This window comes from Cydia splendana, chromosome 9 (genome assembly GCF_910591565.1).
Source record: "Cydia splendana chromosome 9, ilCydSple1.2, whole genome shotgun sequence".
Taxonomy (NCBI): domain Eukaryota; kingdom Metazoa; phylum Arthropoda; class Insecta; order Lepidoptera; family Tortricidae; genus Cydia; species Cydia splendana.
The window spans coordinates 9,501,949-9,516,142 of record NC_085968.1 but is presented as its reverse complement, the minus strand read 5'-3'; the positions used below and the strand labels follow the sequence as shown (position 1 = coordinate 9,516,142).

Below are 14,194 nucleotides of genomic sequence, written 5' to 3'. Positions count from 1 at the left end.
GAGAGCACGTCCAAAGTAAGCCAAGGTTGTATATTTTGGTTGGTACCTATAATTTGTATGACATAAAAATTACATAAACTAGACAGGCGTTTTCTAAAGTTTTATTTTAACCGCGCGTTTATACATTTAGTGCGTTGTTGATCTATAAATAGCCCGCCGTGACAAAGCGTCTTATCCCTAACAAGACAATGATCTCGTGAGGGTACAGACGGTACAGGGTACGTGCGAGATCAATCACGTACGCTGTTAATCCGTTATTACATGAATATAAATTAATGATGTCTCGTTTGTGTATATTAAACGATACATAATTCTTACACAAGAATGGTTGCCTGGGGGCCTAGCCAAGATGACAATCGATGATGCCACTCGAAATGTATGTTGTATGATAATTGTCACGTGACTTTTCGTAGCATCTGTCATCCCATTACATTTTTACAGACACCGCCATTATAAAGCTAATACATCGATAACCGCGACCATCATACGTCAGCCGTTTGGATGTTTCTTGGCAGAAATCCTGACTGCAAACTGCAACCTTAAAATTAATGAAATACCTATTTCACAGTGCAAAGGATGAGTAACGCGGTACAATATCAAGCTGAATAATTCATTAATCATTACTTATACAGGCAATTGATAATGATTGTGAGTTTACAGTAATCGCTAGTGAATTCAATTCATTAATGTTTGTAGCACTACGTCTTGAAACAAACCAATCAACTTCGTTTAATTCTTTAATCGGATTATAATTATGTTTTAAGTGATGCTTTGGTCAACGAGCTTGCTGGGGACTCTTAACACATAGAATGGAATCACCAAATAAATGCAAACTGTACAGAATATTGAACCATTTTATTCATAATTAATACTCGTGCACATCCAAATATAGCATATCCATAATCAAAAGTCATGACGTCCAGCCTTCATATCCCTTGTCGGATCCAAATCAATGTCGAGGATGTAATGATCCACGTCATTACATACAATCGACAAGACACTTTCAGAAAGTCACAAGTCCGTCCATCTTTATATAATAAGACATTTTATATATACAAAACTATTCTTTACATGAATTTAGAAAGGGTAAAAGTATATTTGAGATGAATATTGTACAGTAAACTGCAGAGATAACTGATCCCCCTGCAGGAGGGGTGAGTTATCTCTGCAGCTTAATATACATAGGACCTTTTAACACAGCTTCGTACCCGTATTGTGATCTTATTCAATTGCTAAGTGCGGGACAAAGGCAGTAGAAGATGCACGTGAGATATGATTGTGTTGTGTTAGTGATTTGCAATAACCGCATGACATTTCGTCTGGGACAGTAATACATAGTGTATAACAGTACTTACAAAATCCTGCATACCGGATAATTATTGACTAATAAAAGCGTGATAGTAACGGACAAAAACACGCCGACGGTCACGTGATCTCGTAAGATTTTCATCATATTTCTGATGGTTTTTCATTTTGTTTAATTTGATTGCTAAGTTTTTAAGTTTTTGTTATGAATCAGAATCATTGGCCGGAAGTTTCTAATCATTAATCTTGAAATGTATGCTCCCAATTATCTGATGTAGCATGACTTGAAAATGAATAAAATATATATATTTATTGGTTTTTGTACAAGTATGACTTGCACATGTCCAAAAGCTTGCACAGCTTTTGGACATGTGCAAGTTTAATGAATGAATGAATGAAAAAGCTTTATTGCCACAAAAAAGTACAAAATATAAACTAAACTAATTAAAACTAACTATTTTAATAATATTAAATAAAATAGGGGCTTTATAATATGTGCTTTAATAGATATATACACCGTGTTTTTATTGAATTCCGTTAACTTCGGGGTATAGTTAAGTACGTTTATAAGAACTAAATGGCATAGTTAATTTTCAAAAAAAAAATTTTTTTTTTGGTTTCTTTTTTGTTTTTTTTTGTTTAAAAAGTAATTAAATGTAGCATATAGCGTTGTTGTAACACGGGCATTACATTTAACTCAACCAAACAATTTAAATCTGTGACATATCAATGTCATTTCGTACATCAATCGACCGAGATTGTACTTAAGTTTAGTAGCAAATGTATGAACTCATTCTAAACACTAATCAATATGTAAGCCGGCCCTAAGGCAAGTGTACACGCTTGTAGAGGCCTTATAGGAAAAAAGTAAATTATGGATTATCTCCGAAATGGACTTAATTAGAACATCGGTGTCTTTGAGAAAGTTACTTGATTTAAGCTCAGGAATGCACCCTTGAAATTTACGGAAATAAAAAAAAAACACGGTGTATATGTGAACACCTTCTCCACTCCGATATATCTGATGGCGATTGTACCTTTTGTATGTATGTATGTATGTACTTATGTATGTATTTTAGGACGCTGGTGCAACACTAAAACATGAATTCCATTCGTAACATTTGACCCTTTTAATTTTACGAGTACGAGCAGATAAAACGGCCATGCGCGCTATCACTTCCTACCTCAACTCTGTATTTGTTTTTACATCGGCTACAAGCGGTTTATTTCATTACCATTTGTCTTTTTTATTGCAATCTTTTATATGTGTGAAAATAAACATGTGGAGAGGTAGTATGTATGCAGCGGTTGACAGAACGTTTATTTCGGGATTAAGATGTTAACAAAATGATTATAATTGTGCTGCAAATGCTACAATACTAGCCGAATCCGCATGTTTTAGCTAAGCCAGGAATTTAGCAAAAATAAAACTATTATTTATTCTGTGGCAAAAGTCCGATGGCTATGTAACCTATTTCCACATAGCAATTAGTAATGTAGAAGTCTGCAGTTACCCATGAATCCTTATAATTCCTCCGATTAAGTCCAACGAGAACTAATAAGTATGTAATTTAAACGTAAGTTTGTGGAAATTTGTATAATTTAAGTCATATACTTACTTATGTATAGTCACAGATCCGCCGCAGCAAGTCCGAATCGGACTCTACGAGTATATTCTATACCATTATGTTACGACTGGCAATATGTGGTCGACGTCAGTGCTTCTAATAAGATAGAGTGGCCTTAACCCAGGCCAGAGACAAATGTGTTCTATATTTAGGTGACTAGAGGGGTCGAGCTACCTTCATTTTACAGTTTCCTAACCTTACATTTTCATTGAAAGAAATAAATTATTTATTTGTGGAGTGCTTTGTGGTGCTCGTACGATTAGGTACCCAGTGTACCCACTCGGCCGCATCAACAAGATTTTGATAAGCTTTGTCTGGTTTTTTAAATCGTATTTTTTTAAATCACGAACTGGCCACTGAGATCTGGCATTATGCGGTATAGTAAAGTAAAGACTAACCCCGAATCATAAACGTTTACTAAAGTCGACAAGCCGATAATAATCGTTTGTCCCTTTCCGACGTATAGGTATAATGGAAAGGGACAAACGATTATTATCGGCTTGTAAACTTTAGTAAACGTTTATGAATAAGGGGGTAAAAAATTACACCCTTTGACCCGACTATGAATTCCTTCGTTAGGTCGTCGTTCTTTAAGTCGGTTAAAATATAACCCATATCTTAAATAGGCCATAATAATGAATATATTGACACCTTATTTAGATATATTTAAGTTATTTTTATTACATATTAGGGTACAGTATCTAAAATTAAAAACTAAACTAATCTAAATTAAAATAAATCTAAAACAGGCCCCCGCGGCATTGTGCCGAAGATGCTGGCAGCATTCCCTCGCTGAATCGCAATACTGATGCGCTGCGAGAGAAAGCTGCCAGCTCTCTGGTCACCGGTGGTAACACCTTATTGACCACAATTAGCTCTGAAATTCGACGCTACGTGGAATACAAAATAAAACTACCCTACATTTGGGCTTTGATGACTAGATAATTATTGACTAAAATCAGCACCATTCGTGATCTACGGCTACCTACATACCTACCTACTCACGAGGTTATATCACAGTGTCAAACTTTAAGATAAAAAGCCCAAAGCCACAGAACTGTTTAGTAATGTAATACCACAACTTCTAGGGCAAGACATCAAGGACCTTGAATTAGCGTAAACAGCGGCCAATCTAATTACCATGTCGTAAATCAAACGAAAATATATTTTATGAGAATGACTGAACGCGTAAAATGGCTGGCGCGGGAACATTGCAACCGATCCAATGAAAACAAACTGATTGACACAAATAACTTAATCAGATCAGTGTATTCTAAACTTTACTACGAAGGTAATGTTTCACTTTCGTGATCACTCTCAAGTGTTTATCCCGGCGGATGCATCGCCATTCGTCAGATACGTATATTGCATAAGCGCTCAGGGACCGTTCAGATTTTCTTCTACACTTTGCCCAATTTTGACATCCTCTTTTAACTCATTATTCGATTTATTAGGCTGTATGTTTTGTATGTTTGTTACGCGATTACTCCGCCAATCATGAATTGATTTCGATGATTCCTTTTTTTTGGTTGGTCATACTTCAGTCAGTTGTGGTACCATTTTGTTTCAATAAGCTTGCTATCACTTTGTGTCGAATTTAGGGAGCTTAATAATCCGGGATATCTACCTATAGATTTTATTTTAATACTTTTATATAGGGCGACTCCGCAAGCTCTGGAGTTGGACAAAATGGTCTTCTGAAAATATTGATGACCATTTTTAACACACAAGACACATTTGTACAATATCTAGTTTTTGTAGGTTTTTTTATTCAGTTGACATGTGTTTACCGTGGTGTGTGCACATAGTAAATAGAGTGTTTTAAACGTATTGGTTTCTGACATTACTGAACTGTATTCATTATCATTAAACCTTTGAGTAAAACGCATTCTTACGTTTTTACAAGGTTCACAAAATCCCCAAAAGTGAACCTTACACGTAAGTAGTACGGTACGATTTCGTGTTTACTTGTCCATTTATTTTCCCATTCGTCAAAAGGGCCAGGATATAGATGTAAACAATGCGGGTTGTTGACCGGCGTGACGCGCGCGCATACCAATTAAGCAGATCCTTGTAGTCATGGGAAATGTTAAGTGAGGGTAATTAGCCTAGCATTGCATAAGTAAACGCGTACACTGCGCGCTGGCAATCTTGCGCATGTCGCAGGCTATACTCTGTATCTTTAGGTATTTAAATAAAAGTAAACAATATAAGTTGTATTTTCTGGTAGTTATAAAATTTATTGGTTAACCAACCAAATACAAAACCACCTGGATCTGTCACTGAACGACCTGAATTTAACCTACATTATCTGATCATTTGTAATGTTTTCATCTTCCCTCAAGTACTCAAGTGGCTTAAGGAGCCATTTGAGGGTAGATTTTGTTTACTTTTATTGAAATACCTAAAGATACAGGCTATAGAGTTGGACCAAGCTAACTCTGTACCTATGGCATTTGTAATGACAAAGAGTGGCACTCCCACTCTTTGTTCTGTTCAGTGCAAAGTTAGCTTAGATGGACTCTAGAGTTGTTCTTTTTCATCATCATTTTCCCAACGTCATCTTTCCGTTAAGTATGTGTGCTGGTGCGCATTTGTTTATTATATCACAGTATAATGGCTCCTCTACACGATGGGCCAGCGCCGGCCACTCCAAGGGACGCATTTATGCGTTAGAGGGAGCAAGTGATATTGCTATCTCATTCTACCGCATGGCTGCGTCCCTTGGAGTGGCCGGCGCTGGCCCATCGTGTAGAGGACCCATAATAAAGAGTACTTGATTATGGTGTCGTCGTCTCTTGTTTTTTTGGCCATGCTTGCAGTGCTATCACTGCTATCATTGGACTTCATGGGACCGAGTCACAGTGAGCTTCTTTCAGGTTAACAAAAATGTTGTGTACCTAATACATAATAAATTTTGGTGGCAAGCCTCGTAGTCGCTTACATGATATTTAATTATAATTAGGTAACAACAGAGAATTCTTACAATCACAACCTTTAAATTTGCAAGTGCATACAGTCGACACGATATACTTCGTTGTCTGTGCATCATCAGGCGATTTTTCAAAATACGTATCATCATGGTGTAGAATATTTTATGTACGAACGGGATTAAATGTAGTTTCTGCTAAGAAACGTTTTTAATCGTCTAGTAAAACCATTACACATCTAGATAAGATTTATTACACCCGTAACTCAGCGGTGCGTCAGGTTTAAATTATCATCATTATTTATATCATCATTTATATATATTTAATTTATACATATAATCTAAGATATCGCAAAGGAAATCATTCGCCGATTGTCTGGAATGATTCCAATATTTACGATTATGAATATAAATATGTCGGCCAAGGACAAAATAATTATAAAAGACTTATGTAACAGATTTCGATTTATAGCAAAATAAATATCATGTCAAAATCCAATTACCACAATACCACAGCCAACGTAATCCATGCCATGCTATTTATCTGGATCAATTCCAAAACAATTGGATGGAAAATGTCGAAATCGAATGTTAATGTCAGACAAACGCCAACATATTGTCAAGAATATCAAAACCATCCAATGTTGTTCTAATTATGGATAGTGTCAAAATATTTGCATCTATTAATAATAACAGTAGTTTGTTTGGTAAACATTTCGTTTTTTCTATAGGTTTGTGTTTGTGTGATCTTTACCATATTCATACTATTTATATACTAGTCTTTGTTACGCTTGCCTAAGTACTTCATGTGACGGCTGTTGTTTAGTATTGTTACTAGCAAAAAGCAGAGCTTTGTAAGGGCTCGCGGAGTTTTTCTACCATATATAGTTATAATTACTAAGGTAGTTTTTAATAAGAGATTCATCTTAAAAAAACCGGACAAGTGCGAATCGGACTCGCCCACCGAGGGTCCCGTACAAATTTAACGTATTTATTAATTTATTTACAAAAAAAAACAGTTTTAGAATATTTTCCCAGTACTTGTAGTGACGATATTACTTGCCAAATTTCATAGTTCTAGAAATTCTAGATCAACGGGAATTACCCACAGATTACCAGTTCGCCGGACGATATCAGCCTGTCAGTTGTTCGGAGCTGTCAAATTTTGCGTTTAACTGACCGGCTGATATCGTCCGGCGAAGTGCTAATCAGTGGGCCCCTTTATTTTATAGGTACATTTTGATTCCTTTGAGAGTTTCGAAATATACATTTTTTGCGGCATAAACGGCCGTATCTTTTTTCCGATCACTTAGAAGTTTAAATTTTTCACAGCTTTTAGGACCTAAGTTATGCTTTTAATTTCAACTCGACACATCCACGCGTTCCCGAGATAAAAGGTCGTAGTAGACAGACGGACGGACAACAAAAGTGATCCTATAAGGGTTCCGTTTTTTCCTTTTGAGGTACGGAACTCTAAAAATGATATGATATGATATAAGGGCTTCTATAAATAATTAATACCCCAAATAATTTTGTATTATATTATATCAATAGGTACTTATATTAAATTCCTCATGCGAATATATTCTTGTTTCCTACATTTCAATACATACATTACGTAGGTTTAATCTATTATAAGGGAATCTATATCTTGATGTATCCAAAACTTCTCATATTTTTATACCGTTTAGTACAGCTTTTATGTCTACCGTTCTCCAATTCTCCCTCAATTGCTCAAAGGTTAACTGGAAGAGATCCCTGAAAGGGATGCGTTCGCCTTTGTACTATAAAACTTTGTGTGTTTTTTCATGTCTTATCTTATGTTTCTTTTAGTACAATAAAGTGTTTTACTACTACGACTACTACTACATCTCATTAAAATGTCAAAAGGGCCTCACGTGTTGGCTTAAACTCCGAGCAAGCCTTACAAATGTCCGGAGCACCTATAGCTTCTTGACCGGTACACATGAATATGGGCGTAGCGATGTGACAACCCCATCGCTTGCTGATGGACCAGTACAATCAGTCAACGCAGGGCAGCTTGTGGAGAGCTGTTGGGAAGAAACATTCCCACGGCTCCTGGGAAGTGGGAAGTTCTGCCACCCGATAGAAGGGTGGATAAAAAGGGCACTCTGCCTCTGTCTTGCTTTAGCCGGTCGTCCAGAGTGGAAAGCGATATCGATTTTGACATTTGAAACGATAAGGCAGTAATATCGCGCTGCAATACTGCTGCCGACTGCGATATTAGTGCCGACTGCATTACTGTCGCAAATGTCATAAACCCTGGCAGTGACATCAATTTTGACATTTGAAACAGTCAGGCAGTAATATCGCGCTGCAATACTGCTGCCGACTGCGATAATTACTGCCAACTGCATTACTACCACAAATGTCAAAAACCCTGGCAGCGACATCGATTTTGTCATTTGAAACAGTCAGGCAGTAATATCGCGCTGCAATACTGCTGCCGACTGCGATATTACTGCCGACTGCATTACTACCACAAATGTCAAAAACCCTGGCAGCGACATCGATTTTGGCATTTGAAACAGTAAGGTAGTACTATCGCCCTGCAATACTGCTGCCAACAGCGATATTACTGCCGACTGCATTACTACCGCAAATATCAAAAATCCTGGCAGCGCCTGTCATTTGCGCGCTGCAATACTGCTACCGACTGAGATATTACTGCCGACAGCATTACTACCGCAAATGTCAAAAACCCTGGCAGCGACATCGATTTTGGCATTTGAAACAGTAAGGCAGTACTATCGCCCTGCAATACTGCTGCCAACAGCGATATTACTGCCGACTGCATTACCACCGCAAATATAAAAAATTCTGGCAGCAATATTGATTTCGACATTTGCGCGCTACAATACTGTTGCTGACTGCAATATTACTGCCGACTACATTATTGCCTCGAATGTCAAAAACCCTGGCAGCGAAATTGATTTTGGCATTTGAAACAGTAAGACAGTAATATCGCGCTGCAATACTGGTGCCGACTGCGATATTACTGCCAACTGCATTACTGTCGCAATTTCGAAATCAATCACACGTGTGATTTTAACTGCCATAGTAGTAAAAACGATTATCGATTCAATCAAAAAATATATAGTCACGTATTAAATTTCACCCATAATTAATTATGATTACCTACTAATAGGGTATTTGACTGTACTTAAGATAAATTATTTTACACCATGCAAGAAATAAAGCACCAGAAGATTAATAGAGAAACGTAGATAGCAGTTATTTTTAGTCACAATTTCTATTTTAAAACTCGATAATATAGTCAGAAAATACCCAATTATATTGAGCCACAAAAACCCAGCGCATTTTAACGGAACAACCTTTAACCCTGTCACTACTAACGCCATCTGTTAGAAAAATAAATAACTAACATTAGTCCAACAGATGGCGTTAGTAGTAATACACATTATTTACCCTTTTATTTATTTTTTATGTTTATATAATGATATTTTTATGCTTGATAACACATCTAGACATGAATATAAATTACTATGTTAAATTTCAAACCTAACAGTGCGATAGTTTTTCCGTAAAGTGTACCACAAGAATGCATAGATTGTCGAATAGTGATAGGGCTCGCTTCGCTCGCCCTAATAAAAATATTTTTCTTCGTCAATACCCGCATCGTATCCCTCTTCTTATTATCGTATATTCCACTATAGCCTTAATTTTTTAAGATATGCCCAGGCTTTTTGAAACCGTATATGTATTTTTTTGTAAAGTGTGTACTCACATACTCACACACTTCATACTCATGAAGTATGTGAGTACCTATTCACGATTGTGAGTCCAGACAAAAAGCAGCTGCAGTGTCAAATGTGCAAACATCCAGTTTAGAGCAAAACTAATACTAAACTAAACTATATAATTTGAGTCACTCGCAATAGTAAATATAGAACAGTTAACAGATGTCAATTACCTAGTAGTTATTTTAAAATTTCTGAAATAAATGTGCGAACGTCGGTATTTTAGACTTTTCTGTGGATTATTAATGATGTTTGGAAAGTCACTATGTTATTTTAGTTAGGTATATTTACTTTGCACAGTCCATTCAGTGTTTTGAGAACACGTCAATAGTATCCAGATCCGTATCATAATTCTTATAATTATAACATCAAAGACAATATTCTTGGCACCGGATTGACAGAGTGAAGGCCGATCAGACATCACACGTTTCCAGATTATCGACAGAATGACATTTTGGCAGTGCAGCCTGGAATTTTCTTAATTTGACGTCATATTTATTTTTTCAACGTCTAGTACCTTTAATCACCTTCAGTTATGCGGATTGTCCCATTTTCCTAGCTGACATTATCGTATCGTAGTTTATCGTACAGATCCTAAAGCATTCATTAAAAATAAACAAAAAAATCGAATCGGGATCTATAGTTCGTTTTTTTTAGCATTAGAAATAAAGGTAAACAATCTTGATGTGTCTTTTAATTGAAAAACACATTTAAAAATAAGTTACGGCAAATATGTAACAATTATGAATCTAATACGATCATTTATATTCTTCTGCTTTCATAAGTAATAGTTACTGATTTTTAAAAAGCGTTTTTCAATTAAAAGACATGTCAAGATCGCTTACCTTCTTTCAAGTTCTTTCTAATGCTAAAAAAACGAACTATAGCCGATCTACTTAGTTAATTATTTAATTAGAAGTAACTAATTGATCTATTTTAGAAGAATGTGATTCCTAAAAAAACTATAGTCATTTTAGGTCATTGGCGATAGGATGGATGCGCTTTTATCATTCTATTGTCATGTCATGCGACCATTTCTTACAATCCTAGTTGCAGGAAAATTCCCGACGAAATGGTTCCAACTATTCCAAGATCCAGATTTATGGTGGGTGTCTATGTGGGTTTTGTTGAATATTTCAAATCCTAACTGACGAACGGCGTTGAATGGACTGATGACGTACAACATTACTTAGCTGTGCTATTCGATGAAAGAATCAGAGAATGACGTGCTGAAAAACAAAAAGGCGCCGACACAATAAAATTAAACATATCACTTTTATAGCAGTGATAATTTAGCTTTTACAGAGGTTTATAAACCGTTTGTCTAGTCAAATGAGTAATTGGTAGTGGGAGGTAGATCTCGAGTTGGACGCGATTTTATTAGCGATAAAATCTTTTTCATAAGAAGTAGGACGTATATGATTGGCTTTTATTACTGTACACGTAAAATACGTTTTCCAAAACTTCTAAAATCTTCCGCCAGTGAACTCCAGCCTACGTATGGTTGTACGTAGAAGACCGCATCTAAGACTGACCACCTATACGGATGCTACTGAGACTAAGGCTTTACTTAAGAGCTCTTTGGACCTTCCTGAATTTAGTAACTGACGAAAGGGACGCATGAGTACCGTAGAAGTGAGACGGAGATAGTATGTCTATCGTGACTCAGGTTACTAAATGAAGGAAGATGTGTAGATGAAGGAGGGATATGTTTAAACGGTGCTATTGATCGAAAACAGCCGGGATTAACAAATAAATAGGTATGTATATGTAAACATGTGTTCGTGTGTATTCATTCAACTATGACAATAAAATCTGCGCTGCACGAATTTGCTCTTGTTTAACTTTCAACTAACAAAATCAAGGGCTAACCCCACCCAGACAAGTCAGAAGATAATGTTTGCTTGCAGCTGATTGCAAAGTAAATGGGAGTGTGGGCTTGGTTCCATTAGTCGCGCGGCGTGCCAAAGGTCACCGCCGAGGATACAATTAGGTCTGGATATACACGTGTATTTGGAAGTCATGGTTTATATTAATTTTTAGCTGATATAGAATTGATAAACATTTTTTATCTGTTCCTACAGCATTCTGAAGAAATTTACTGGCAGTCGTGAGGATCCCTTGGGCTTCCCGAACGCTCGAAAAAAGCTTCACGAGCAAGGAAACTTCAAGTGTCACTTTTGAACCACTTCAAAAGAAGGCCGTGCATCGCCTCAAGGTTGAATTCGGATGTCGACTGCAGCAGCTTTGCTGTGGTAGCGATACTGCTGCAGCGTTAATGCGGGCGATGTAACTGATGTCCTGGATAAATTGAGTTATGGATTGAACGTTCTAATCCCAACAGTGACATTCCCATTGCCGCTGCTGCAACCTTCCTGCAACCTTCAGCCAGCCGTAATCTTCATATTCAAAATTCTAGTATCCTATTCTAAAATTTATTTCGTTGATCAAACGTACATGCTGTTCCCATGACATAAAATTATTTCATCGCTATTTACTTTCGGGGTTTTCTGTTTATATGAATAAGCAAACTGCGATATGACCGATTCTATTTGATTGGCCTGACCGACCAAACGATAGGGCATAAAGTGTGAATGGCGAGCATCAACGGCCGTAAAGCTTTAACGACGGCGCTAATGAGCCGTACGGCCTTTATTTCAGGGGTTACAGGATATTACCGTTATTTCTAATGCGTTCAAGATTTTGTTTCATAAAATAATCAGTTTCTCTCTTTTCAGGCTTGCAATCTTGCCGGTGGTGTAATATAAGTCGAATCTACTTGTATAATAACTTGTATCCACTTGTATGGTAAGCAAATCGTCGTATGTACCTACTCGTATTTAATTTATCATTGGTTTTTGTGACATGGCACTGTACGGGTTGTATTTTACTAGACCTAGAGTTTTCTGTTTCCCAAGACTTATTTAGTCGATTATTATTTGGCATGTCACAGAAAGTACATAGTGCATAGGTAGGTACAAAGTATTGACTCTACCAAATTCTTACAAAGTTTACTTTAAATATATATATTAGAGTATACATATGAATAATGTAATGGTATTTAAACTATACCTACATACCTATTAAAAATGAACCATTCACCTCTAACTTTACTCCAATCACAAAGTTACGATAATGAATTGCTCATATCAAATTAAGACATCTGAGGTAAAGCCAAACTTACCTAATAACCAAGTCGATAATATCCTCCTGTTCGAAAGCCTTGCAGTAGAGATGCAGCACTTTGAGGCAGGCATACTGCAGCCCCGTCCACGGCACATCAGCAGCCTTCAGGGCTTCGTCCCAGGGGCAGTTCTCGTGCCTCGTGAGACACAACATGCCTTGCTCGGTCTCCGTTGGAGGCATTAGGTTTCACTTTTCATTCCACTTTGTTTAATGGTCTGCACTTGTGGCACTTTTTTAACGCTTGGTGAATAGTTTTTCGAGGATTTTGTTCTGTTCTGTTGCAAAATGTTTTGTGTTAAATTGTTAGCACATTCACTGCTAGCGGGAGCTAAGCGCTACGAGCGTAGCCGATAACCCGCATTTTCCGCTTTGTAGCGAAAGTGCCCACGGACAGAGAACCAATATCCCCCTTCCTTCCTTCTCTTCCTTCGGCCTTTGCCTTCGGGTCGCTAGCAGTGAATGTGTTAATGAATCACCTAGTGATTAATGAAACCCAGAGAAATGAGGGACAAAGTATAGATGATGGGGATGTTCTTACTAATTTCGACACAAGCTCAGTTTAGGCTTATCAACAATGCAAATATAAAGTGGTGCTTGATCATTCCCCATGGTGCACGTAAACAAATAATAGCAAACTTAGGAGTAATCAGATTAACGAACAAATTTTGAAACTCCCATTCTGACTACTTATTCTGTAGTTATTAGTGGACTCTTTTTAGTTCTATAGAGGTCAGGTTTGCATTTACATTATGTACAGGAAAACCAAATATGTAGTTTAATAAAACCATTGTTTTAATGTCACGAAACAAACAAGTTATTTAGAGCACTAGGACAATTTATAAGAACTTTACCCTACCCTTTCCAGGACATGCAGCAGGATAAAGGATATTTTTCAATTATGAATGTGATTCAGAGTAAATTTGGTATGAAGTCGTTTGACAAGACCTCGGAGAGGATACAAGAACAAGACACATAAAACGTCTAACGTGTGTTCACGAAGGAATCAGCGACACGAAGTCATGGTTGCCTTTTTGTTAACTTACTTACTGGGATCTTTACTAAGAGTATCTATTTTAAATTGACCGTCCCTCTTTCGGCATAGGTACTACATATTAATATCGGTGTCGCGTAATGACGTCAAGGTGTCTTATCTTAGGGTACGAAAATAACATAGACTTGGTAATGATAATGATAAATATACCTATACCTTTGGTATATCGTAACTAACACATTATACCTAACAAAGTAGCTCATAATCAGGTAATGATTATTTATCCTTTTTTCCTGCTTCAGTACAAAATGGATACCTTATAAAAATAATGCTTAGTACACTCTTAACTGTCCATTGGTGGACCTTATGACTT

General features: G+C 36.9%; 1 protein-coding gene across 2 annotated transcripts in view; it reads right to left on the bottom strand.

Annotated features, from left to right (window-relative positions):
- Nucleotides 1-14,194, bottom strand: part of LOC134793527 (four and a half LIM domains protein 2-like) — a 215,124-nt gene that overhangs the window by 77,121 nt on the left and 123,809 nt on the right. Inside the window, exon 1 of one of the 2 annotated variants that reach the window (XM_063765122.1) lies at nt 12,829-13,067. The exons of the other annotated variant lie outside the window; for it this stretch is intronic. Coding sequence (XP_063621192.1) covers nt 12,829-13,010 — 182 coding nt within the window. The 5' untranslated portion in view covers nt 13,011-13,067. Of the gene's footprint in view, nt 1-12,828; nt 13,068-14,194 lie in introns of those variants that run through there. 2 annotated transcript variants of the gene reach the window in all.